The sequence below is a fragment of the Lactuca saligna genome, chromosome 6 (genome assembly GCF_052625555.1).
Source record: "Lactuca saligna cultivar CGN05327 chromosome 6, ASM5262555v1, whole genome shotgun sequence".
In the NCBI taxonomy this organism is placed as follows: domain Eukaryota; kingdom Viridiplantae; phylum Streptophyta; class Magnoliopsida; order Asterales; family Asteraceae; genus Lactuca; species Lactuca saligna.
Genome location: NC_136422.1, coordinates 60,321,743 through 60,345,088, shown reverse-complemented (window position 1 = coordinate 60,345,088; position 23,346 = coordinate 60,321,743). Strand labels below are relative to the sequence as shown.

The following is a 23,346-nucleotide window of genomic DNA, read 5'->3' as shown; positions in this document are numbered from 1 at the left end:
CCTTTTTCCCTTTCTTTTTTTTATTAACCCATAACCGACCCATAGGCTTCTCGGCCTAAAAAGGTGGCCCAAAAGAGTTTTCAGCCCAATAGGAGGGCCCAATAGAGGTTTTCAGCCTAACAAGGCTCATTGAAGTGTTTTCGACCCAATAGAAGGCCCAATCGTGGTTTTAAGCCCACTAATGCTTAATAAAAGGTTTTCGGCCCAATAAGGCCCAATGAAGGGTTTTCGGCCCAATGTAAAGCCCAATAGAAGTTTTCGGCCCATTATGGCCCAAAGAAAGGTCTTCGGTCTAACAAGACCAATTGGAGAAGTTATCAACCCAATAGGGCCCATTAAGTCTTGGTCCAATAGGGGTTTGGGCCGAGAATTCTTGGGCTAAGGCCCAAATTTGATTGGACTTGGCTTATTGGATCGAGTTTTGGACTTACATGGGATTGTTTTGGCTTGAATCATAATGTATGAATGTAGGAACTTAAATAGCATTGCCATTTGAATTTCACTAAATGAAATGTTGCAGGGTTACATGGAGGGAATTGTCTTGTAAAAGGATCAAAATCTTAAATCTAATTTGCTAGTTATGACACTAAGTGTACCATGTGTTACTCCCCACATCCTACTCCAAGGACCAAATGTGCAATAATTAAATGTAAAAGGGAAAATAAAGAACATACCCAAATCTAAGTGTTGCAATAATTTTTCCATGCATGAGTTGGTGGTGTTTTGATGAAGTTAGAGATTTAGGGATTTGGTTTGGACACCATTAAACCATGCAAAGTCATAAATGCAGGAACTTTATGACTTAGTACGTACCATATGAATCAGATCTAGAAGTTATACATGTTGTCTTATGACATTAAGAGGTTTGGAGTTGATTTTGGGCTTCAACGGCATACGTTGGGCATTCCAAGTTGGTATGTGGGGCGTACGCACCTGAATGGCTCTTGGGTCATTTTTGGGCCTTGAGTAATTTTGGGTTTGGGCCTTGCTTTGTTAGGCTAAGTATAGGAAGGGTAAAATAGTCTTTTACCCATTGGTATGATATAATATGAATCATACCCTGGACTATGGGAAATTGGCTTAATTATCAATTAAGGATAATTTGGATGTGTTCAGTGTGAGGAACCTGATAGCAACAATGCGTGTCATTCGGTTATCTCTAGACTTAGGCAAGTTTGCTCACTATACTATGGGATACTAGGTTTGTATGTGCTCGTTGTCTTTGTTACTCTTGTTGTATGCATGTATACCTATTTTCTATATGTATGCGGGGTTGAAATAGACCTGGGGGTGCAATCGACTTTTGAAAAATACTGATTGAGTTGAAATAATAGACCCGGTACAACCTTGAGCAGACTTATATGTCTGGTATGCGATATTTTGGAGATCCCATTAAGCTTTGTGCTTACACTTTTATTTTATGGTTTCAGGTACTTCTGTTTTCAAATGAAGGACCCAGTTTGATCGCACTGCATCACCTGAAGATTTATTCCGCATTGACTATTTATAATATTACTCTGATATTTTGAAAATACTTTATTTATGACCAATATTTGGGATAATGAATGAATGGTTTTGACTTATTTAAAAATGAAACTTTTACTTGGTATGTTTGGGGCGTTACAATATTTTATGAAAATAATAATTTTCAGTATTAGTATCAAAATAATATCATAAGATATGATTTATAATGTCATGTACATCTTTTTGAACTTAAAAGGGTTTTGGTATAAAAATATGTACATAACATGTGGTAGTAGGAAAGAGTGTTAAACACTTTTCTTTCTTGTTATAATCAATAAACATGGGGTATTAACAATTATACATGAATGATATTAAGGTCTTTACAGAAGGTTTTTGATCCCCTTCCTTTCTTTCTAGTGAATTAGTCACTTTCCCTATCACTTTCCCTATCCCTTTCCTCTTCTCTCTAAGTGTTAGACTAGAGAAAAGGAGCTTGATACTTACACTCTCCTCTAATATAAAACTGGTTATGTGCTTAAAGGCTTAAGAGCTTCCATATTGCAAGTTATGAACTAACATCGAAGGTCTTAATTACTTGTTGGTGGATACCTTTAGATGAACTTTCTTTTGTGTTCTTGCCATCTCCATCAAATTCTAACCTACTAAGAGGATTCAAAGTCTTTAAAGGTTGTTATTTCTTGAACCTCCTATGACTGTGATCAATCTTTCATGTTCATGCATAATGATCATTGGTTGGTATAAAATAGTTTTATGTTATTCAAATTTGTTTTGCTTCCTTTTCCTATTTTGTCGTTTTTGAAACCAAAATTTTGAATAAAACCCAACAGATAGATGGAGGATTTGTCAATTTTACATTCATGTGAAATGCACGTGAAGTCATGATGACACTTAATGATTCATTTTGATGCCCGTTAGAGTTGGGGATGAAGCTTTCAACGAAATGAAAATTTAGAGACATGTCTATATAATAAGTGGAACAATTCGACTAAATTCATAAACTTTTAGATTTTTTCAAAACATTTACCATACCATAGAGACCATTTCTTTTACTTTACTCTGATAAATAATGGAAACAAGGACTATATATATAAATTACTTTAGTATAATAAATACAAGAACAAATGCAAAGGAATTCCTTCTATCCATCCATAGGAATGATAAGATTTATCTTGGAATCAGAAGAATTTTCATAAAACTGAATCCTCTGCATTTGACAATGAAACAAAGTTGGAAAATAACTCGTTAATATGGCTTTAAGACTGTTTTGATAATGATATTATGTGTTGGGTAAATGATAAACTAACCACACATATATAAAGCGACATGTTTTATAGAGACAATTCTTATTTTCATAGTCTCGAAACCCTATCTACAAACACCATTATTTCATGTATGTAATTTCATCCATAAGAATTGATCACTAAGACACCATCACAAAAGGGAAATGAAAGAATCATATAACATGAGATGTCATCTTCAACATCATTAAAGTTATCATTTTTCCATGTAAGTGTTTTCTTTAGGGTTCTTCATATGTTTATGCATAAATCTATCTTGGATCATGTCTTCAACAAATAAAGTACACAACACAATCTCGAATTCCATTTCGGTTAGAATTTCGGGTTGTTTCCTAACGCATCACCTTGGACGCAAAAACCACTTGGACAACTATGTGGAGCTAAAGTTTCAAGTCAAAGTTTACAATTTTATGTACTAGTAAAATAAGTTTTAGATATTTAAATGTTAAACATCATTAAGTATTGTATAAACAACAGGGAAAATGACTCTTGAGGGTAATTAACTTTTGCGTTTGTACTCATTTGGTCCCTTTTCTTTTTTTTTTGTATTCAATATACCATCGAACTTGTTGTTGGTGTTTACCATAGCCCTTTTGACCGGCTTTTGACCTGTGATAGCCGGTCAAAGGGTTATGGTGAACACAAACAACAAGTTCGATGGTATATTGAGTACAAAAAAAAGGAAAGGGACCAAATGAGAACAAACGCAAGAGTTGGTTACCCTCCTGATTCATTTTCCCTTTACTCATTTACAACAAATCCCACATCATCTCCTACTGATATTAATGACTTTATGATATTCATTTTTGCTTCTCTTCAAAACATAACTCACGAAAGGACATTATTCATGCATGTACAACTTTGTAATGCACTTGAATATTTATTAGGGGAATCTTGACTAAGTAGGCGCATTTCATGACTACATTTACATTTGCAATCAAATGATTTATCGTATCATGGATTCTAGATAAGTCTACAAACGAGTGGAATCACAAGTGCTGTGATTTTTGAGTTTACTTAGCTTTAAGATCGAACTCATGGGATAAGATACAATATCAATATGTACAATATCATGCTGCTTTTGTAGACACATCACCATAATATTGTACATATTGATGTTGTATCTTATGTTGGGTTTTGAGCAATCTAACACTTCCTAAGTGTGCATGCAACCCTAATAAACCTTGGATCTATGTTTGTCTAAATACATGAAAAATAATAATTTTCCAAGGTTCATAACCTATCTAACATGGCATGGGGTACTTTTAAACATAAAAGAATTAGATGAGATTAAGTACCTTTTTGATGAGTTTGATTCTTAAGGAGTTTGAGGGCCAAGCACCAATAGTGTGAATGCCTCAAATGGAATCACAAATCACCACAAACACTTGGAAAACTTTGAGAGAGTGTATACACACTATAATTTCAGCCACACACAAACACACACACTAGTGGCTATTTCATGCAACATAAGCATGCTTATATAGTGTGCATGGTTAGGGTGAAACCCTAATAATCCATGACCTTTCCTTTTCCAAGGATCCATGGGTTAAAAGCTCCATGGATCATCCATGAACTTCCATACAAGCCTAGCCCATTAACAAATGAGTGTTAGCCCACACCATATAAAACCAATAGCCCACAATCTAATTAGTCTTCTTTTTAATCTCTAAATTAATTCATAATTAATTTAAGACTAAGACTAATTAAATAACATGACTTCATATTAATATATTATAACTTATAATATATTAATAATCATATGTGTATAACTCTCATAAAATTATCCATAAATAGTTCGGGTGAAGTGCAACCCAAATGGATCATGCCGAGTCGGATCAAGTATATACCAAATAAGTTATGAACTTAGACACCTTATCCAACATCTTATCCCATGAGTTCGATCTTAAAGCTAAGTAAACTCAAAAATCATAGCACTTGTGATTCCACTCGTTTGTAGACTTATCTAAAATCCATGATACGATAAATCATTTGGTTGCAAATGTAAATGTAGTCATGAAATGCGCCTACTTAGTCAAGATTCTCCTAATAAATATTCAAGTGCATTACAAAGTTGTACATGCATGAATAATGTCCTTTCGTGAGTTATGTTTTGAAGAGAAGCAAGAATGAATATCATAAAGTCATTAATATCAATAGGAGATGATGTGGGATTTGTCGTAAATGAGTAAAGGGAAAATGAATCAGGAGGGTAACCAACTCTTGCGTTTGTTCTCATTTGGTCCCTTTCCTTTTTTTTTGTACTCAATATACCATCGAACTTGTTGTTTGTGTTCACCATAACCCTTTGACCGGCTATCACAGGTCAAAAGCCGGTCAAAAGGGCTATGGTAAACACCAACAACAAGTTCGATGGTATATTGAATACAAAAAAAAGGGACCAAATGAGTACAAACGCAAAAGTTAATTACCCTCAAGAGTCATTTTCCCTAAACAACAACATAGCTTGTGTAGGGCTAGTACTTTATTAAACCTATCATAATTTTTCTACCAAATATTTGTGTGACTATAAATTTACCAGAACTAAAATGAGATAAATTGGGGTTGTAGAAGACGCGGTCAAACAAGTTAGATACTTGGGTATCTGTGTTGGAAAAGAAGGGAGGTGGATGATGAACAGTGGGAGCTTGACTGGTGGACGATCATGGCCATCACGGACATCTTTAACGTCGTCGGGGAAGAGAATACAGAAGGAAATGGCAGAACTCAACACGGACCCACCTGCCGATTGTTCCGCTGGCCCCAAAGGCGATAACCTCTATCACTGGGTCGCTACTCTCTTCGGTCCCCAAGGTCGACCCTCCTCAACTCAACTCTTACTGTGTGTTTGACTGTTTTTGATAAATCTGTTACCTTTTTGTTCTAATTTCTTGATTCGGGCGTTCAATTGATTTGATTGAACCCAGTTAATAGCTTCTACGGTAGATGCATCCTTATGAAGAAGGGATTTATGAACTCTGTAATGGTGTGTACTTAATTTCTAAAGCCTTAAAGAAACCTACCAACGATTTTGTGTGGAATTAGGAAAAGATGTTCGATCAAACGCTTTAGAGAAGAAATTCGTATGTTCATTAGCTTTTGCTTCATTTGATTTTAACCCAGTAATTGGCCTGTATGGTAGACGAATCCCTGTGAATAAGGGAGTCATGAACCCTATAATTGTGTTCAGCCATGGTCTAAAGCCTTAAAGAAACCTGCTAACGATTTAGCATGTGATGAGGGAAAGGTGTTCGATCAAATGCTTAAGAGAACAACTTCAAATGTCTTAGAGCTTTATCTTGATTTTGTTTGTTTGTTGTTCTTTTTTTATTTCTTGTAGGAACGCCTTATGATGGAGGAATATACTTTCTTGACATAACATTTCCTGCTAATTATCCTTTTAAGCCACCAAAGGTATGTCCATATCTAAGCTGAATCTACTTTCTTGACATAGGAACTTTCATACAAAAGATTCTGTTATAAATGCCAATCTACTTGCATGTCACCTATCAAAAATCCCAATATCATTCCTTTTTAATCTTTTTTTGGCACTTTATTGATTTGTGGTATTAGGGTGCAGGTTGTTTTCAAAACACGGATATATCATTGCAATGTAGATTCAACAGGCAATGTTAGCTTGGATATCTTGGAGGAAAACAGTTGGAGTCCTGCGTTAACAATTTCAAAGGTGCTACTTGCTTTGAGATCAATCTTCACCAACCCTAACCCTTGTATGTATTTCATTCCTTTTGTTATAGTTTAATCCTAAAATTCCCAATCTTTTAGCATCTTTAAAAATCAGAAATTTGGATAAAGTTGATAATTTTGTTTTTCAATTGTTGCAGATAAACCTCAAGTTCCAGGAATTGCTCATTTGTACTTGGTAGACAGAAGTAAACATGATGCATTAGCTGCAGAATGGACTCAACGATTTGCAAAGTAAAAATTAAGCATTTAGGAAACCAAATAGTCATGTGTGGTTTTAGTTCATATATTATGTAGGAATTATATTATATATTTCATGTATAAGTATGGGCTTTTCTTGTATATTACATTGTAAAATGGCTTAGAAAGTGCATGCTTTTTAAATTTGGAAGATTTTCAAAATTTTAGACACTTTTTTTTTTTTTTTTTTTTTTTTTTTTTTTTTTTTTGTAAAAAACCACTTCAGATCTCTTATTGTTGCGTGGTGCAACACACGCGCAATACTTTTTATCTTGCAGCTGTTTGTTTTTAGAAATCTTCGGAGTAAAAAAATTATGCGCATATTCTACTTGGGGCAGTACTTGTATTGTCTCTTTCAATTTTTTTTTCTTGTTAAAATCTTGATGAATTTTGATTATATGTTATTGAAATTTGTTGAATTGTTGTTTCACTTTTTTTTTCCTCGTTTTTTCTGTTTATTCATGCTAAATGGTTTTTGTTTTCGTTTTTTTATATTGAATGCTGATAATTTATTGCTGAAATATCAATATATTTTTTTTTGTTAAAATAACATTATTTTTTTGTTGAAATTTCATACATTACTAGATTTTCGATATTAAAAAATTATTTTCATCATATAAAATCAGATTATTTTACCTTTTTAATATCTGTAGCATGCAAATGTTAAAAAAACAAAAATGATTTTTATTACAGTCTACAGCTGTTTGGTTTACATTTTCTGCTGCAGAGGATTGTAAAGGTTGTTTGCAAACTCATAAAATTTTGTTCAAAAAAAAAAAAACAAACAACACCTTAAATTTAACAACAAAGAACCAGAAGGAGAGCCTATTAAACATTTTGAAACAACATAGCATATTAAACATTTTGAAACAACATGGATCAATGCTGATGACTTAAAAAGTTAATGATTCAACTCGATTTTTTTGGAAACCACATGGATTATTTTTGAAAATCTGTCAAAAGTCTATAAAAAAAAGAAGAAAAAAAAAAAAAAAAAAAACTTTTACACCTACATGGCTATACCTTATTATTGGGTCATAGGTCAAAATTGGAGCCAAATTGCATCGCAAGAAGAGGAAATTATAGTTAAACAAACAGTACAAAATCACAAGTGAACTTAGCTATCTACGATGATTTCAATGACTGTTTTCGAAAAGACAGAATTCTTTGGCTATTTTTTAAAAAATCATTAAAATTTATATTAGATCTGTAACTTTCTAAAAAAAAAAAAAAAACAATACCCTGACAGAACCTGGCTTTCCAAAAATGTTGTTTGTTTTTGTTCGTTGAACATAGTAACCATCACATGATTGAATGTATGAGAAGTACTGAGCGCCCATTAACTGCTTCGTTTTTCACCTACACACGCTACTCATTCTCTATCACAGCATGAATCACCTACCCCTATTTCATTATTTTAAGCCCTTCGTGTTTGGACATCATAATAGAAAATGGAAATTCAGATGGATAAAGCTAAACGTATCCACGAATTGGGGCTCCAAGAACTGCTGAACACTGGATTATCAGTACATGATGCGAAATCGCTTCAAATCGAGCTCAAAGAAGCCATTGATCGCACCACTAGCTCCAGCCCAGTTGAGTTATGGCGCGACATTACATCTCGAAGGTTGCTCAAACCATCTTTCCCTCATTCTCTGCATCGTCTCATCTACAACGCCGTTTATGCTGATTACGATGCCTCCATCCATGGCCCTCCTCTGTATTGGTTCCCTTCCGAGTAAGTTATAATGTTGCTTCTGTTTTAGGGATTTTCTTCTGGTGTTCTTATACTACAATTATAAAATCCGAATCATAACTAGTGTTTAGCTAATTATGAACTGATCAACCGAACTATCATCATTTGAACTTGTATTACTTTGTTCTTATTCTTCCAAAATTAATCGATTAGTGTAATGAATTTGCGTTTCTGTTTGTAAATTAGTGTTGATGCTAAACGGACGAACTTGGGGCGACTTATGGAAACTCATGGCTCAAAGCTTCTGGGAGCAGCTTACAAGGATCCTATCTCAAGCTTTAAACAATTTCAGAAATTCTCCGTTCAACATCCCGAGGCAACTTCTTGTTCTTACATTCGTATTTCCTCAATGCCTCTTTTGGATCAACATATCTAATAATCAATGAACTTGGTGATGTTTTGGTTTCAGGCATACTGGTCGATTGTTTTGGAAAAACTTTCAATACGATTTCATCAACCTCCAAAGTGTATATTGGATACCTCCAACAAATCAAAACATAGCGGCTCATGGTTTCCTGATTCAATTTTGAACATCGCCGAGTGTTGCTTAAAATCAACTACCAAACAAGACGACGAGAACGAAAGGGTTGCAATCGTATGGAGGGATGAACGATTTGATAATTTTGAAGTAAACAAGATGACATTAAACGAACTGCGACACCAAGTAATGTATGATTTCCATACACAATTCGCCATTAATTTTATAATTCTTTATGAATCTTGTATCTATGTAACTAATTTTTTTGTATAGGTTGGTTGCAAATTCATTAAAGGGATTGTTTTCAATTGGGGATCCGATTGCAATTGACATGCCAATGACAGTAACTGCAGTTGTTTTATACTTGGCAATCATCTACTCTGGATTTGTGGTTGTATCCATAGCTGATAGCTTTGCATCAAAGGAAATTGCAACAAGATTACGCGTCTCTAAATCAAAGGCTATCTTTACTCAGGATTACATTGTTCGAGGTGGTCGACGATTTCCTTTGTACAGGTAATAACTACAAATAGGATCACACATTCACACTGCAACTATTGAGATTCAAAAGTCAAACCCTTGACTTTTTCTACAAAGTATACCACTCTGAAACTGTTATCATGATTTCTTTCTTTTTTACAGCCGTGTTGTTGAAGCCACTGAATGTAGAGTGATTGTGATTCCTGCAATTGGAGAGAATCTTGACATTCAACTAAGAAAACAAGATATTTCATGGCAGGATTTTCTTTCAATTTCAAGACACCTTCCAAGGTACAAATTACAATAATAACCTTGTTTCTACACCATTGCTTTGTATATATGCAAGTAACATTTTATGTGAAGAAAAACGGAAAATATGGATTTACTGATTTTCAATTTATTAAATTTCAGCCCAGATTATTGCCCTCCAGTCTATCAGTCAATAGACACAATGACAAATATACTCTTCTCTTCAGGAACAACAGGTTGAAAGACATTATCTACAATCTCTTAAGCCTCTAAAAGAATACTTTTTTTTTTGTTTTATTAATTAACTTATAAGTTTTCTTTTGTAGGAGATCCAAAAGCTATACCATGGACTCAAATTGCTCCAATTCGATGTGCTGGTGATTCGTGGGCCCACATGAACATTCAGCCTGGAGATGTCTTTTGTTGGCCCACAAATTTGGGATGGGTGATGGGGCCCATTTTACTCTATTCGTCTTTCCTATGTGGCGCTACACTCGCTCTTTATCATGGCTCCCCACTTGGCCATGGTTTTGGAAAATTTATTCAGGTTACTTCTTCAAACTTTCTTTCTAAGTTTTAAAGATTGACCAAATTGCCCCTAGGGTGTGGCATAGTTGGTTCTAGGATGGTATACTTGCAGAAATATTCAAGTGTGAGTTTCAATTTTAATATGAATTGAGTTTTTTTGTGGTTATTAGCAACACAACCCTACATTTTATTGGAAATCATTATCTATAATAATTTTTTTTTATTGTATTTAAGACAATAAAAGATTATTTAAAGTATAGAAGAAATTAAACTATTCCGTTTAGGGTTAATCTCAAAAAAGACTTTATATTTTGTGTTTTTTCTGGATTAAATCTCAAATTTATTTTTTGCCTGAAATAGACCTTGTATTTTTTCTGAAAAAGCCCTCAACTTTGTATTTTTTTTTTTCCAAAAAAGATTATCTAAAGTATTGAGTTTTTTAGTTTTTCTCTAAAAAACCCTCACATTTTACAAATTTTTATGGGAAAAATGACTAGAAGGGCCAAATCGTAAAAAATGAAAAAATACAAGGTTTTTTTCAGGCAAAAAATTAATTTGAGGTTTAATACGGAAAAAAACACAAAATACAAGGTCTTTTTTGATATTATCCCTTCCTTTTAAATATAAAAACAAGCTAACAAAATAAAATAGAAAACTGTGAAGTTTGGGGTTGTATATGAAAATCCACCAATATTAGTTTGTGCTTTTTTTATGGTGGGGTTGCTGGAAGATTTAAAAAAAAAACATAAAATCTTTTAAATTTTTCAATATATTACTTTACATAATTAAAAAAAACTTTCAGGATGCAGGAGTGACAACTTTGGGTACAGTTCCAAGCATAGTGAAGACATGGAAAAGTACAAGATGTATGGAAGGTTTAGATTGGACAAAGATCAAGTAATTTAATTAACTAATCCTCATTTAAATTTAAATAAAAAAATTCTCATTAACGATGGTTTTTCAACATAATTTCCAAACAGGTTATTCGCATCTACAGGTGAAGCCTCGAATGTTGATGATGATCTTTGGCTTTCTTCAAGGGCTTATTACAAACCTATCATTGAATGTTGTGGAGGCACTGAGCTTGCTTCTTCTTACATTCAAGGCAATCTTCTTCAGCCACAAGCTTTTGGAGCTTTTAGCTCTGCTTCAATGACAACTGGCTTTCTCATTCTTGATGAGCATGGAGTTCCCTATGTAACATCTTTCTTTTTCACTTAATACACTTATATATATATATATATATATATATATATATATATATATATATATATATATATATACCATGTTTCTATTTTACTTAAATAGAAAAAAGTAGGCCTTTATGTATAAAGTAGAAGGAAAGACCAATATATATGGACGCTTCTTTTATTAAGGCTATGTTTGGTAGACTAGTTGAAAAGCTAGCTGGTAGCTGAAAAATTAACTATAGCTGAAAAGTTAGCTGCTAGCTGATAAAAATAACGTTTGCTAAAAACTAGCTGGAAGATATAAAATGACATAAAGGGACATTTAGAAAAGCATGTTATTTATAATTAATTAAGGGTATATTCGGTAAATTTTAAAAAAGCTCATGAAAAGCTACTTTATGTAGCTTTTTAAAAGGCTAGTTTATCATCTACTTCTTGGTTTGTCAAACATCACAATTTAATAAAGCTTGAAAAATAAGCTAGCTTATCAGCTAACTATGGTGTGCCAAACATAGCCTAAGGCTACATCTCACAGTCAGCTTAATTTTCAAGCCTTTTAAAAAGCTACTCAGACTAGCAGTTCTAAAATTCTCCCAAATGTACCATTTATCAATTATAAAAAAAAAAGTCAATATCGTACATGCCCTTTTATGTCACTTTATATATTTTAGCTAGCTTATCAGTTAGTTTTACCAAACGATCATTTTTTATCGTCTACGTTTTCAGCTATTAGCTAGTCTGCCAAACACAACCTAAGGCTCACTTATAGACAAAAGGGTAAAATGGTTATTTACTTTACTTCAGAAGGTTCACTTATAGGTTGTTTAGTAGGATTTGAATTTCAAAGAGTGTCTGAATTTTTAACATGTTTGGTTAGAACCTCTTAATTGGTTATCTGAATTATAAAAATGACAATTTACCCTTCTGTATTATATAGGTTGACCCGTTTAATTTAATTAGGTTGAAAATCTCAACCAAGCCCATTAATTTTGGGTTGGGTTCCTGGGTCACTTTTCTACGGCTATAACAATAAACAACCTACTACTGAAATTTTCAGAAATCTATATAAGTAAAAAGTTACAAATAATCTAATTTAATTGAAACAAAAAAAACCACCACTATTTTTAACCCAATCCAAGTGCTCAATAACAAAAACCAAAAACCAGTCTAAAAAAGAAACAATCTTTGTTCATACAACACTTATTCGGGATAGACATCATTTATCCATTCAACACTTATAGGAGATAAAAAGAAATAGGCTGTCAAATGTCTAATCAAAACTCACCATATTTTTTATTTATTGTGTTTTTGTTCCTTTAATTTAAATGATTGTTGTGTTTTATGTATATATATGACAGGCAGATGAAGAACCATGTGTTGGTGAAGTTGGGTTGTTTTCTCTGTATATGGGAGCAACAGATAGACTACTTAATGCAGATAATGAAGAGATTTACTTCAAAGGAATGCCAATTTACAATGGAATGGTATCACAACTTTATAAATTTTTTTAAAAAAAAAAAATTATAAAAAGTTATAACATAATGTGATTGTTTGTTTATATAGAAACTAAGGAGACATGGAGACATAATCAAGAGAACAATTGGAGGCTATTTTGTTGTACAAGGGAGGGCTGATGATACCATGAATCTTGGTGGCATAAAGGTATTGTAGTTCATAATAAATTTTTTATTTTTTATATTAAAAGAAAATGAATATGGGTTTTGTGTATGCAGACAAGTTCAATTGAAATCGAGCGTGTTTGTGACAATGCTGATGTCAGCATCATGGAAACAGCCGCAGTCAGTGCGTCACCCGCAATTGGTGGTCCAGAACTTTTGGCTGTATTTGTGGTACTAAAAAAAGGGTTCACTGCTGAACCCGAGAATCTAAAGATGATATTCTCAAAGGCTATCCAAAGAAACCTTAATCCCTTGTTTAAGGTTTCCTCTAATCCACTCTTGTTTTTTTTTTTTTAAGGTTATCAAAAGAGTTAACTATGTGTTTATGATTTTTGTTAATTAATGAACAGGTGAGTTTTGTTAAGATTGTTCCGGAGTTTCCTCGGACGGCATCTAATAAGTTACTAAGGAGAGTTTTAAGGGATCAGTTGAAGGAGGAGCTTCGCACTCGGAGTAGAATATAATCATGTTGTGAAATGTGAAATCCAAAATTACAATAATGGTCCTTGTGCTTGGTGAAAAGTTATGGATTCAGTCCAATAAGTTTGTACTTTTGCATTGACGATTCTTAAATAAGTGTAGTGCTATAAACGAAGCGTATGAATACAAATAAGAGATTGTTGATGTTCGTTTGTTTTAGTTTAACTGAATAAAGGAACAAACAAATTTTCTTGTTTGTGTTCATTCGTTAGAAAGTTATTTTGTTCACGTTCATTTGTTTATGTTCATTAAGATGCTAAACGAATGTGAATGAACATACACTACAAGAAAAAAGGGTATTACCGGCGACAAAAATCGCCGCTATTGCTCACAAAAGTCGCCGATAATACCTTTGCCGGCGACACGTCGCCGCTACTGCTTTATCGCTATTGCTCAAAAAGTCGCCGCTAATGCTTACCGTCGCCGCTAATGATACGTATCGCCGCTAATGATAATATCGCCGCTAATGATCTATGTCGCCGCTAATAGTGTCGCCGCTATTGGCTTTTTTAATTTTTTTTTTTTTAAAAGCAGCCATTTCAAGTTGTCAAAAAACCGATACATAATAACATTAACTGCAGAAAAACCGATACGTTAAATGCAGAAAAACGATTACATAACATCCAAGTTTTATAATACCATACATACACCAAAATAAATAACAAAATTCTTATAAATTTTTGTCGTACTACAATCTCTAATAAAAGATAAAACTAACACTACGTGTCATCATCACCGCCACCCTCGTTCCCTCCTATAAATTCCATAGTATTCTCCGAATTGTTGGACATTGGTATAAGATTCTCCAACTACATAGTAAATAACAACATATAAACTTGTAATTTAACATATTAACTTAAACCAACCTAAAAACTACCAAATGATAAGAAAACTACCGATTACTAATTTATCTATATATCAACAAGCTATCAAATTAACAATCCAACTAACTACATTAACCTTCTAAATTAAACCAGCAATCAAACTAACAAACCAACAAACTAATAATTACCAATTTATTTACAAATACATATTACATAGGAACTATCATAGTAATTTACTTTAAATAACATTTTCAATAATAACATCCTACTTGTTTTTTGTTTTTTTTTTCCATTATAACATTGTAGTTTACACATTGTATACAAATACACTCCAAATTGCATACAAATACACACATACATACATTATACACATATATACATACTTTTTATACACATAAAACAACCATCAACACACTCCAAATTGCATACAAATACACACATACATACATTATACACATATATGCACACTTTTTATAAACATAAAACAACCATCAACACACTCCAAATTGTTTATAAATACATACATACATACATTATACACATATATACATACTTTTTATACACATAAAACAACATAAACACAATCCAAATTGCATACAAATGCATACATACATACATTATACACATATATACGTACATTTTATACATGCACATAGATGAAATACACACAATTTTCACACACATATATGAAATACACATACATATAACATATTTCACACACATATATATACACAAAACACACACATAAATGCACACATATATAACAAATTACAAAAAATGCACCTGTGGTTCCAAAAATTTTGCTCTCTTTCAATTGGTGGTGGTAGTCTTCGATGTTGCAACAGTTCTTGGTGGTGGTGGTGTAACTTAAGACAATAAAAACCAATAAAAAAAAAACAATTAGGTTTGGAATTCTGGTCAGAAGAGAAAAGAAACAATTTTGTGCAACTAATCATAAATACAAGTAGAAATCGACATTAAAAGATAAGGAAAAGAAGAAAAGAGGAACGAAAACACAAACCACAGAGGAAATCGACAACAACAATGTCGGAATTAATGCCACAGTTAAATCATCAGAGATGTGGAAGTGGGGAGTTTCCGGTGGTCTATAGGCGTCGTCGGTATGTCTTCTAGCCTCTGGGAAACCCGATTGAGCAAAAATCTTCGAAGAGAAGGGATAAAAACACAGAAAAATGAAAGCTGTGAAAGCAGAAAGGGGTTGTTATTTGCGTCGACTTTTAGCGGCGATATCAATAGCGGCGACACAAGCCAATAGCGGCGACAACCAACGAGGGAACTTATGCCGCGTCTTTTTTTCGAGCTTTAGCGGCGACTATTTTCGACCTTTAGCGGCGACAAATTGTCGCCGGTATTGCTTTTGTGCGAAAACGAGGCCCCAACCGTTGGATTATATACTCGATCGGACGGCTAAGGTTTACCAGAAGGGGATAACGCGGATTCGGGCAACAAGGCATTAGCGGCGACACAATTAGCGGCGACAAAAGCTTTTAGCGGCAACATTATACTATGTCGCCGCTAAAAGCCTTTGTCGCCGCTAATTGTGTCGCCGCTAATGCATTGATTTCTTGTAGTGATAACGCATGAGCATAAACAAACATATAACATGGACATAAAAGATTAAAAGAATACAAATGAACAAAAAAAAAAGTTGTGAAGAACCGGATGTAAATGAATATATGAAAAAAAAAAAAAAAAAAAAGGAATCACACGTCACCGTTCCTCAAAACCTAATGGAAGACAACATGTATAACTGTCACCGGTTTGCTATAGAAAAACAAAGAAAAAAAGTAATAAGAGTAAATTACTCAAATCCTCTTAGTGGTTTAGGGTCAATTGGGCATTTTGTTCATTTTTTTTCACTAGGACTGTCTATAAGGTATTTTTTGATATATTTTTTAATCCCTGTCAAACATAATATAGTTATATTACCTTTATCTAATTCTTTTTTAATGCACTTATTATTTGTTTATTATTAACCTATTACAAAACAATGTTATGAAGATTAATCTTACTATCGAAATCATTCCTTCTCTCAAAGTCTCTACCGGACTGTTAGTGCTTTTCTTCATGAACTTGGACCAAATTTCTTGAAATATCTCGTTTGTTGGAACAACGATAAATCCAGATTTTTTTGAAGATTTTGCTTATGGGTTTGATCTAATGTATGTTAGGGTTTTATTATTTTTTGAAGCTAGGTTAGATGTTTATGCTTTTGAATTTGATGAATTTAGTTTTAGTAAGAAAATAGATATTTGTGCAATCCAATTCATTTTTACTATTAATTTGGATCTTAGAAACCATCGCTTTTGGATTTTGTATACTATAAATTTGGATCTTAGAAACTGTCAATTTAAATTTGTATCCTCTCATTTTTTGAAGAATGGCATCAAAGATGGTTGTCGGAGCTTGTTTGATCGACGGCGGTTGGGCGGCTTGAATCAAAGGAAGGAAGAGAATTTCAGAGGAGTTCAGAAGTTGTGGGGGAGTGGGGTGGGTCATCTTATTTTTTAAAATTATAAACATTCCATATATTGAGAAATAAATTGATAAAAGTAATATAATCATTTCATGTATAAAATAGATGAAAATTGTAACAAAAAAAATATTATAAGCACTTACCAAATGAAAAAAAGAAGTTAAACGTACAACATACAACATACACCATACCACAATAAGATTTTAATAAATTAATCAAGTAATAATTATTGCATATAATATTATTTTTTAAAAAAAAAAGCTATGTTGTTTTCCTTGTTTAAATAAAATATAAACAAACGTTAAAGAACCAATGTACATTAAAATTTAAACGAACATAAAGAGAAGGTCACGAGTGTAGATTAACACACAATATCATTTTTCGTGATTGATTAACTAAAGGAACTAAAAACCTTGACTATATTCATTTGTTCTCGTCGAACTCTCATAAACGTTACATTATATTCAGTTCATTAGCACTAACTAAAAGTAATGGTTCAACGGTTAAAACCATTAAAAAAAAAAAAAAAAACAAACCATTTTATCATTGTCTTTTTCAGTTTTCTTTAATCCCTCATTATCCTCTTCAACAAACCCAAAATTCAAACACAATTTGACCGGATCATATATATTAAATCTGAAATTAAATAAAACTAATTCCAAACCCAATTGTGTCAAATAAATCAAAATCAAATTTTTGTTTATTGGTGGATAAGTATCAAATCAAGATTATGTTAAATGCATTCATTGTTGTCTTGATCATCGTCGATCTCCCATTTCACATTTGTTGTGAAATTCAAGAGCGGGATTTGGTCAATGATCTATTAGACCATGTGAGAATATTCTTTTACGTCTTGATGCTTGCTATGCATTTTTTTTCTTTGGATTCGGATCGGATCTAGCAGCATGCATGTGAATTATCTCTTTATTTTGACTTTGTTTTTATTTTAATTTTTTATGACGTGGTTAAATTGCGTGTGAATTTAACCCTTATTAAGAATACAAGCGCAAAATCATTATTTTTTATAGATTTTAGGTTGAGGATTACTCTAAAGACCAACAAACCAAAAACACTGATTTATGTATGGCCAATGCAAAAGTACAATTAAACAATAGGATTCCATCCAGAACTCTTCACTAAGCACAATGGTATATGTAATTTAGTATAAAATTAAAATATAAACTCAAAAGGCAAAAGACAACACCTAGAAAATAACATCTACCATGCATCAAGGGATTATACAAGCTTGATCATCATACATTGCTTATGAAACTCTCTTTTATTCTTTCTTCTCCACAATTTAAAAGCTTTTGTTTTACACAAAAACACTTCGTTAACCTTATATCATTGCGAACTCAACCGTGGCCTTCCCATCGTGTGCTTTTCTGAAGAAATGTTTGACATAATCCGAGTACAAAATATCCTTATAAAGCACTTTCTCTCCATTAATCCCAACCACTTCAGGCAATGGTCCGATCACATCACTAGGCCTTGGGTTCACAAATATCGGGACTGAAATCCTGTTATTGATTCCATTAGCAATGACACGATGCTCAACGCTTTTATACTTCCCGTTGCTCATGATTTGAAGTGCATCTCCAACGTTGATCACCAAAGATCCAGAAACCGGAGGGACATGAACCCATTTTGAAGTTTCGGTGTTTCGTACGTAAAGCCCTCCGATATCGTCTTGAAGGAGTACAGTCAATGTGGATACGTCTGAATGACGACCCACACCGATTGTGAGCTCCGGGGTAGGGCATGTTGGGTAGTAGTTGAGGTTAATCCGCTTTGAACCCATCAAAATCGCTTCTTTGGATTCATCGATCTCTTTTACGTTTAGTCCTTTCATTAGTATCTCAAGTAGCTTCTTGACCATGAATTCGGAACTCTTCATGTATTCCAATGCTTGATTCCTATTATAAGAGACAAAAATTTAAAGTTTTCGAATGCATGTGTGTGACATATCGATTGTGTTTTTAGTTGTCATGTATTTTGGTCTTTCACTGTGAAGCTATTCCACACAGTTGGTGGATGAAAGACTGTTGATGAAGAAAATGAAACAGAAAGACAAGACTAGACGAACGTATTGTCCTAAATGACTGTTTTTTTTTTTTCCATCGAAAAACGGGTCAATTTATGACCTGGTCCATATGCAATTCTTCTCGAGTACAACTACAACACATTGTTTACCTGCACACAGGAGGCCAAAGTGAAGCAGCCTCTTCATCGGAGACAAAAAACAGGCTGAGATAATCCTTCCACTCAAGAGCCTCCTCCGCTTCAGGAGTAAAACTCGTACCAAAACGAACATGATTTGAAACCGATCGTTCTTTTGAATACTTATTCTTTTCTTCTGCTGACAACGCATAAAACTTATGAGTTGCATCTTTGACATCTTCAAGAACATGAATAGGGACTCCATGGTTTACAATCTGAAAGAACCCCCATTTGCATGCAGCATCACATACTGCTTTAGCTACATTCGGGTCATCCCAGTTTGACATATCAATAACCGGGATGGAGTCTTTATTTTCTTCCTCGTTGCTCGTATGATCAAACCGTTCTTGTGGGGGTTGAATGTATTGGGGAGGTAGGGTTTTGAGTCCTAGTTCTGATAAACCTTTGACTCCATGGCCTTTGTTGACCACAAAATCGAGGATGTTGAGTGTGTTTGCTGAGTGGACTAGTGACATTGATGGAGCCATGGTTCGAGTTGTTTTGTGTTATAGATGTGAGGGCTAATATGATGTGTTACGTTCAGTGAGTTTGTTGGATATATATAGGTGGTATAATGGAAGAAGTGTTAAAGTGTTAAAGTTGCATTGTTCATGCTTTTAAGATTAAGAGTTGCATATGCATATGCATGGCCAAGCACATTGCGGTTGGTTTCCGAAAGAAACAATTTCATGCCTTATAATAATACAAGAGGAATTTAATTACGTATATCTTTAATATATATATATTTTTTATGTCAATAGGGTAAACTGGAAAAGGTATTTTTATTAGTTTTGATTATTTCTTTCAAAAATAGGGGATTTAATGTTATCACTACAAGAAATGTTGGCAATAACGGCGTCGCCTTAAGCAGCAACATGTAATTAACGCGTTACATGTCACCGCTATTACTTCTCGTCGCCGCTATTGCTGACACAGTGGTGATCCGCACCAAATAATCACTGTCCATTCGATCTGTATATCATCTTACGTTCGTAAATCCCTAAAAAAGGCGTTGTGATTTCCCTCTAGGGGTGTCGTCGCTAATGCCCCATTGTCGCCGCTAATTCCGTCGCCGCTATTGAGTTGCGTCAGATAACCCCCCAATCTTCGTTCTTTCCTCTATCGATCGTTGTTTCTCACCAAAACTCCCGTCTACCTTCCCCTTGCGCGCCATTCCGATTTCAACCACTGAGAGCATTCGTTGCTGCCACACACTTGCCGCCACCTTGTTTACCGACGACTTACCCTCATTACCGACGTTCAACAACGAAATTGAGGGCAACACAACTACATTTAGGTGAAATTGATAAATCTAAGGTTGAATTCTTTCCCTAATTTCTATTGTTCTTCTGTTTTGATGTTAGTTTTAGCATTGAAACATGATTGTATCATTGATTTATATGTTTTCTAAGTTTTTTTTGGTTAGTGATTTCGAGGGTCGACCAAAACCTCTTGTTTTGCTGTTAGTTTATGATTTTTGACTCATTATATATGTTTTCTCACATTTATGCAACCTATTGTATAATTGATTTGTGTTTATGCTCATTGTGGTGTATTGGCATGAAAATGGAATTAGACATGGTTTGTGTGATTTTGTGTTCATATGTATACTTTTGTATGAAATTGAAATTGGATGTTTAAAATGGTAGGTGTTATAAGGTATGATTGTATGAAATTGGAATTTAAATTGGACGTACTGTATGTTTAATTGTATGAAATTGGAATATGATAGTTGTATTAAATGAAATGAAAATTGGAATTGAATGTTTTGTATACATGTATGATTATGTGATATTTAGGTTTAATAGTTTGCTGTATGTAAGATGAAGTGATAAAGTTGTTAATTGATAAGTTATAATTTTTGTATTTAGATGTTATTGTTTGTATTGTTAAGTGCTTATTTTGTTTGAAACATCCCAAAAATATAGACCAAAAATTTTGTTTTCAAACCATTATTAAAATCATAAATCATCCAAAGTCATATGTAAAATCATGCATCATGTATCATAAAATATCATAGTATCTGTCACAATTCAAAATCTCATAACAAATCATCAAAGTGAACTGCCAGACTAAGACTATGGTGTGTGCCATGCGATCATCCCGAGCCCTTCCTTTTGCTAGTGGAATTACCTGAAATCAAAACTGAAAACCGTAAGCACGAAACTTAGTGAGCTCCCCTAAATTACCACATACCATACACATATAACATGCAACTAGGAGATACGGGCCCCACCCACACTCATGGTGATATGGGCCTTGCCCACACTCTGCTAACAAGGAGATACGGGGCTCGCCTACACTCTACTATCTCTGAGTTACGGGCCCCACCCACCCTCAGCAACTTCGAGATACGGGCCCCGCCCACACTCGGCTGCTACGAGATACATGCCCAGCCCACACTCGACTACTAGAGAAACATACAAGTATCACAAAGACAACAAGTATAACTAACTCTATCATGTATGAATAGATCATAATCAACTCAGCTATGAGATACAGGCCTTGCCCACACTCGGCTAACTAGGAGATATATGCCCTGTACGCACTCAACTCCTGACATAATATTATATGGGTCGGCCTTGGTGCCTTATACTTGTTCCTACTGAAAGTAAAACTAGCCTCTCAATCTGGCTGTTGAAAACTCGTGCAAAGGTGACACTGTCTGCTGCTCCAGCTACTCCCCGACTATTATGATCAAATAAACACTTAATCAAAAACCGAAGGTTCCTCACTAAGGCGCATTAAGTCTCCAAATGGCCCAATTTAGGTCAAGCCTAATCCTTTCTAATCCTCACTAAGGCGTATTAAGTCTCCAAATGGCCCAATTTTCTAAATTGGGCCCAATTCTTCAAATGGGATTTCCTTTTAAGCCTACTAGTCCTTGAGCCTTTAACTGACTTCTAAAGGTCCAACACAGACCACTACTATTATGTCCAAGACTTGGCCCAAACCAAGGCCCAATAACAAAAGGTCCACTGACAGAGCATACGCTGAGCATACCTCTCAGTACATTGTGCATACTGCTGAAAAGGCTTGTACGCTATGCGTACTGGCGTGTACGCCCAACATACTCTCTTGTTAAGCACTTTTCGCCAAAACTGCTTAATCCGTTAATACACTACGTCAAAAATACAGATCTAAGCCCCATGCTTCGTACTAACCCCTAGAGTTTATTACTTGGTGGATTACAACCTACCAAATGAGCCAAACACTAAAAATAACAATTAACTTTCACGGAAATGGCTAGATCTCTTGCATGGCTTCATAAAAGCCTCAAAGCTTGCAACTTTACAACTAAAGGAACCCATTAAGACTTAAGGGTGGCAACCCTAAGCTCAAAAATGAAGTTGCATGGCCAAGATCAAATCTTTGGACCTAAAGTGGTCCAAATCTTCAAAACCTTACATCTATGATTCTAGAAGGAAGGATAGGAGCTTTATACCTCCTTTAAGTGTCAAATAAAGATCTTGTTCCAGATCCTTAAGCTCAAGATACTCAAGTGCTTCTTCTCCAACCTTTACGTTTTTCTTCTAAGCCTTTCTTCACCAAAATAAGCTCAAAAATGTAAATCACACACAAGAAAGGAGTATTAACGAACTAGGGTTTGTAACGACCATAAATTCAAGCCAATTTAAACTTTTCAAAAACATCCCAATTTCTTTAAGTTATTACAAAAAGGTTTTCAATACATTTATTATCAGAGTATTCCCAGAACCATAACATAAAACATAAACATGAGGAGCGGTACGATCACGCCTTTGCCTTGCCACGGTCTCCTGAAGAACCTGAAAAACATTAAACCACAATTGTAAGCCCGAAAGCTTAGTGAGATACCCCCAAAATACCAACCACATATACCATACACGCATAACATGCTATATCATAACAGAACACAGAACAACCATGCATTTCGGGTCTACTGTGTGACTGGTCCGCTGTACCGGGCCTTCAATCCACCTGGTCTACCCTCCAAGTCTAGTCATGTCCCTTGAGTCTGCAGTGTGGTTGGTCCGCCCGCACCGTGCCTTCAACCCTCCTGGTCCACTCTCTAAGTCTACAGTATGACTAGTCCGCCCGCACCGGGCCTTCAGTCGGCCTGGTCCACTCTCCGAGCCTCAGCACGCCTGGTCCACCCTCATGGGGCCTACAGCCTATTCGGACCGCTCGTTGGGCCTTCGTGATAACCAGTCCGCCCTGGGTATGTTGGCCTACACCACAAAGCAGGACCCACCTC

The 23,346-nt window shown here is 34.5% G+C and overlaps 3 protein-coding genes across 4 annotated transcripts; 2 read left to right on the top strand and 1 right to left on the bottom strand.

Moving 5' to 3' along the window:
* The first annotated feature begins 5,330 nt into the window (after nt 1–5,330).
* FUS9 (Ubiquitin-conjugating enzyme family protein) lies at nt 5,331–6,881 on the top strand. 2 transcript variants are annotated; one of them, XM_078959288.1, is made up of 4 exons: nt 5,331–5,597; nt 6,124–6,197; nt 6,364–6,471; nt 6,629–6,881. In XM_078959288.1, exons 1-4 carry the CDS (start codon nt 5,414–5,416, stop codon nt 6,668–6,670), a joined length of 408 nt encoding a protein of 135 aa, XP_078815414.1. In that variant the 5' UTR covers nt 5,331–5,413; the 3' UTR covers nt 6,671–6,881. The 2 variants fall into 2 exon arrangements, with proteins under 2 accessions (XP_078815414.1, XP_078815413.1); XM_078959287.1 differs by having other exon boundaries at nt 5,334–5,597; nt 6,364–6,514.
* A 1,195-nt stretch (nt 6,882–8,076) lies between these two features.
* AAE18 (acyl-activating enzyme 18) lies at nt 8,077–13,712 on the top strand. The gene is made up of 13 exons (XM_078959875.1): nt 8,077–8,466; nt 8,671–8,800; nt 8,894–9,153; nt 9,236–9,478; nt 9,605–9,733; nt 9,854–9,927; nt 10,018–10,238; nt 11,022–11,116; nt 11,200–11,416; nt 12,768–12,893; nt 12,973–13,071; nt 13,143–13,349; nt 13,439–13,712. The coding sequence occupies exons 1-13, from the start codon at nt 8,180–8,182 to the stop codon at nt 13,550–13,552; spliced, it is 2,202 nt and encodes a 733-aa protein (XP_078816001.1). The 5' UTR covers nt 8,077–8,179; the 3' UTR covers nt 13,553–13,712.
* Nucleotides 13,713–18,017: 4,305 nt separating this feature from the next.
* LOC145001129 (feruloyl CoA ortho-hydroxylase F6H1-3-like) lies at nt 18,018–19,629 on the bottom strand. The gene is made up of 2 exons (XM_078960478.1): nt 19,083–19,629; nt 18,018–18,805 (listed from the first exon to the last, which is right to left on the bottom strand). Exons 1-2 carry the CDS (start codon nt 19,595–19,597, stop codon nt 18,229–18,231), a joined length of 1,092 nt encoding a protein of 363 aa, XP_078816604.1. The 5' UTR covers nt 19,598–19,629; the 3' UTR covers nt 18,018–18,228.
* Between the last annotated feature and the right edge of the window lie 3,717 nt (nt 19,630–23,346).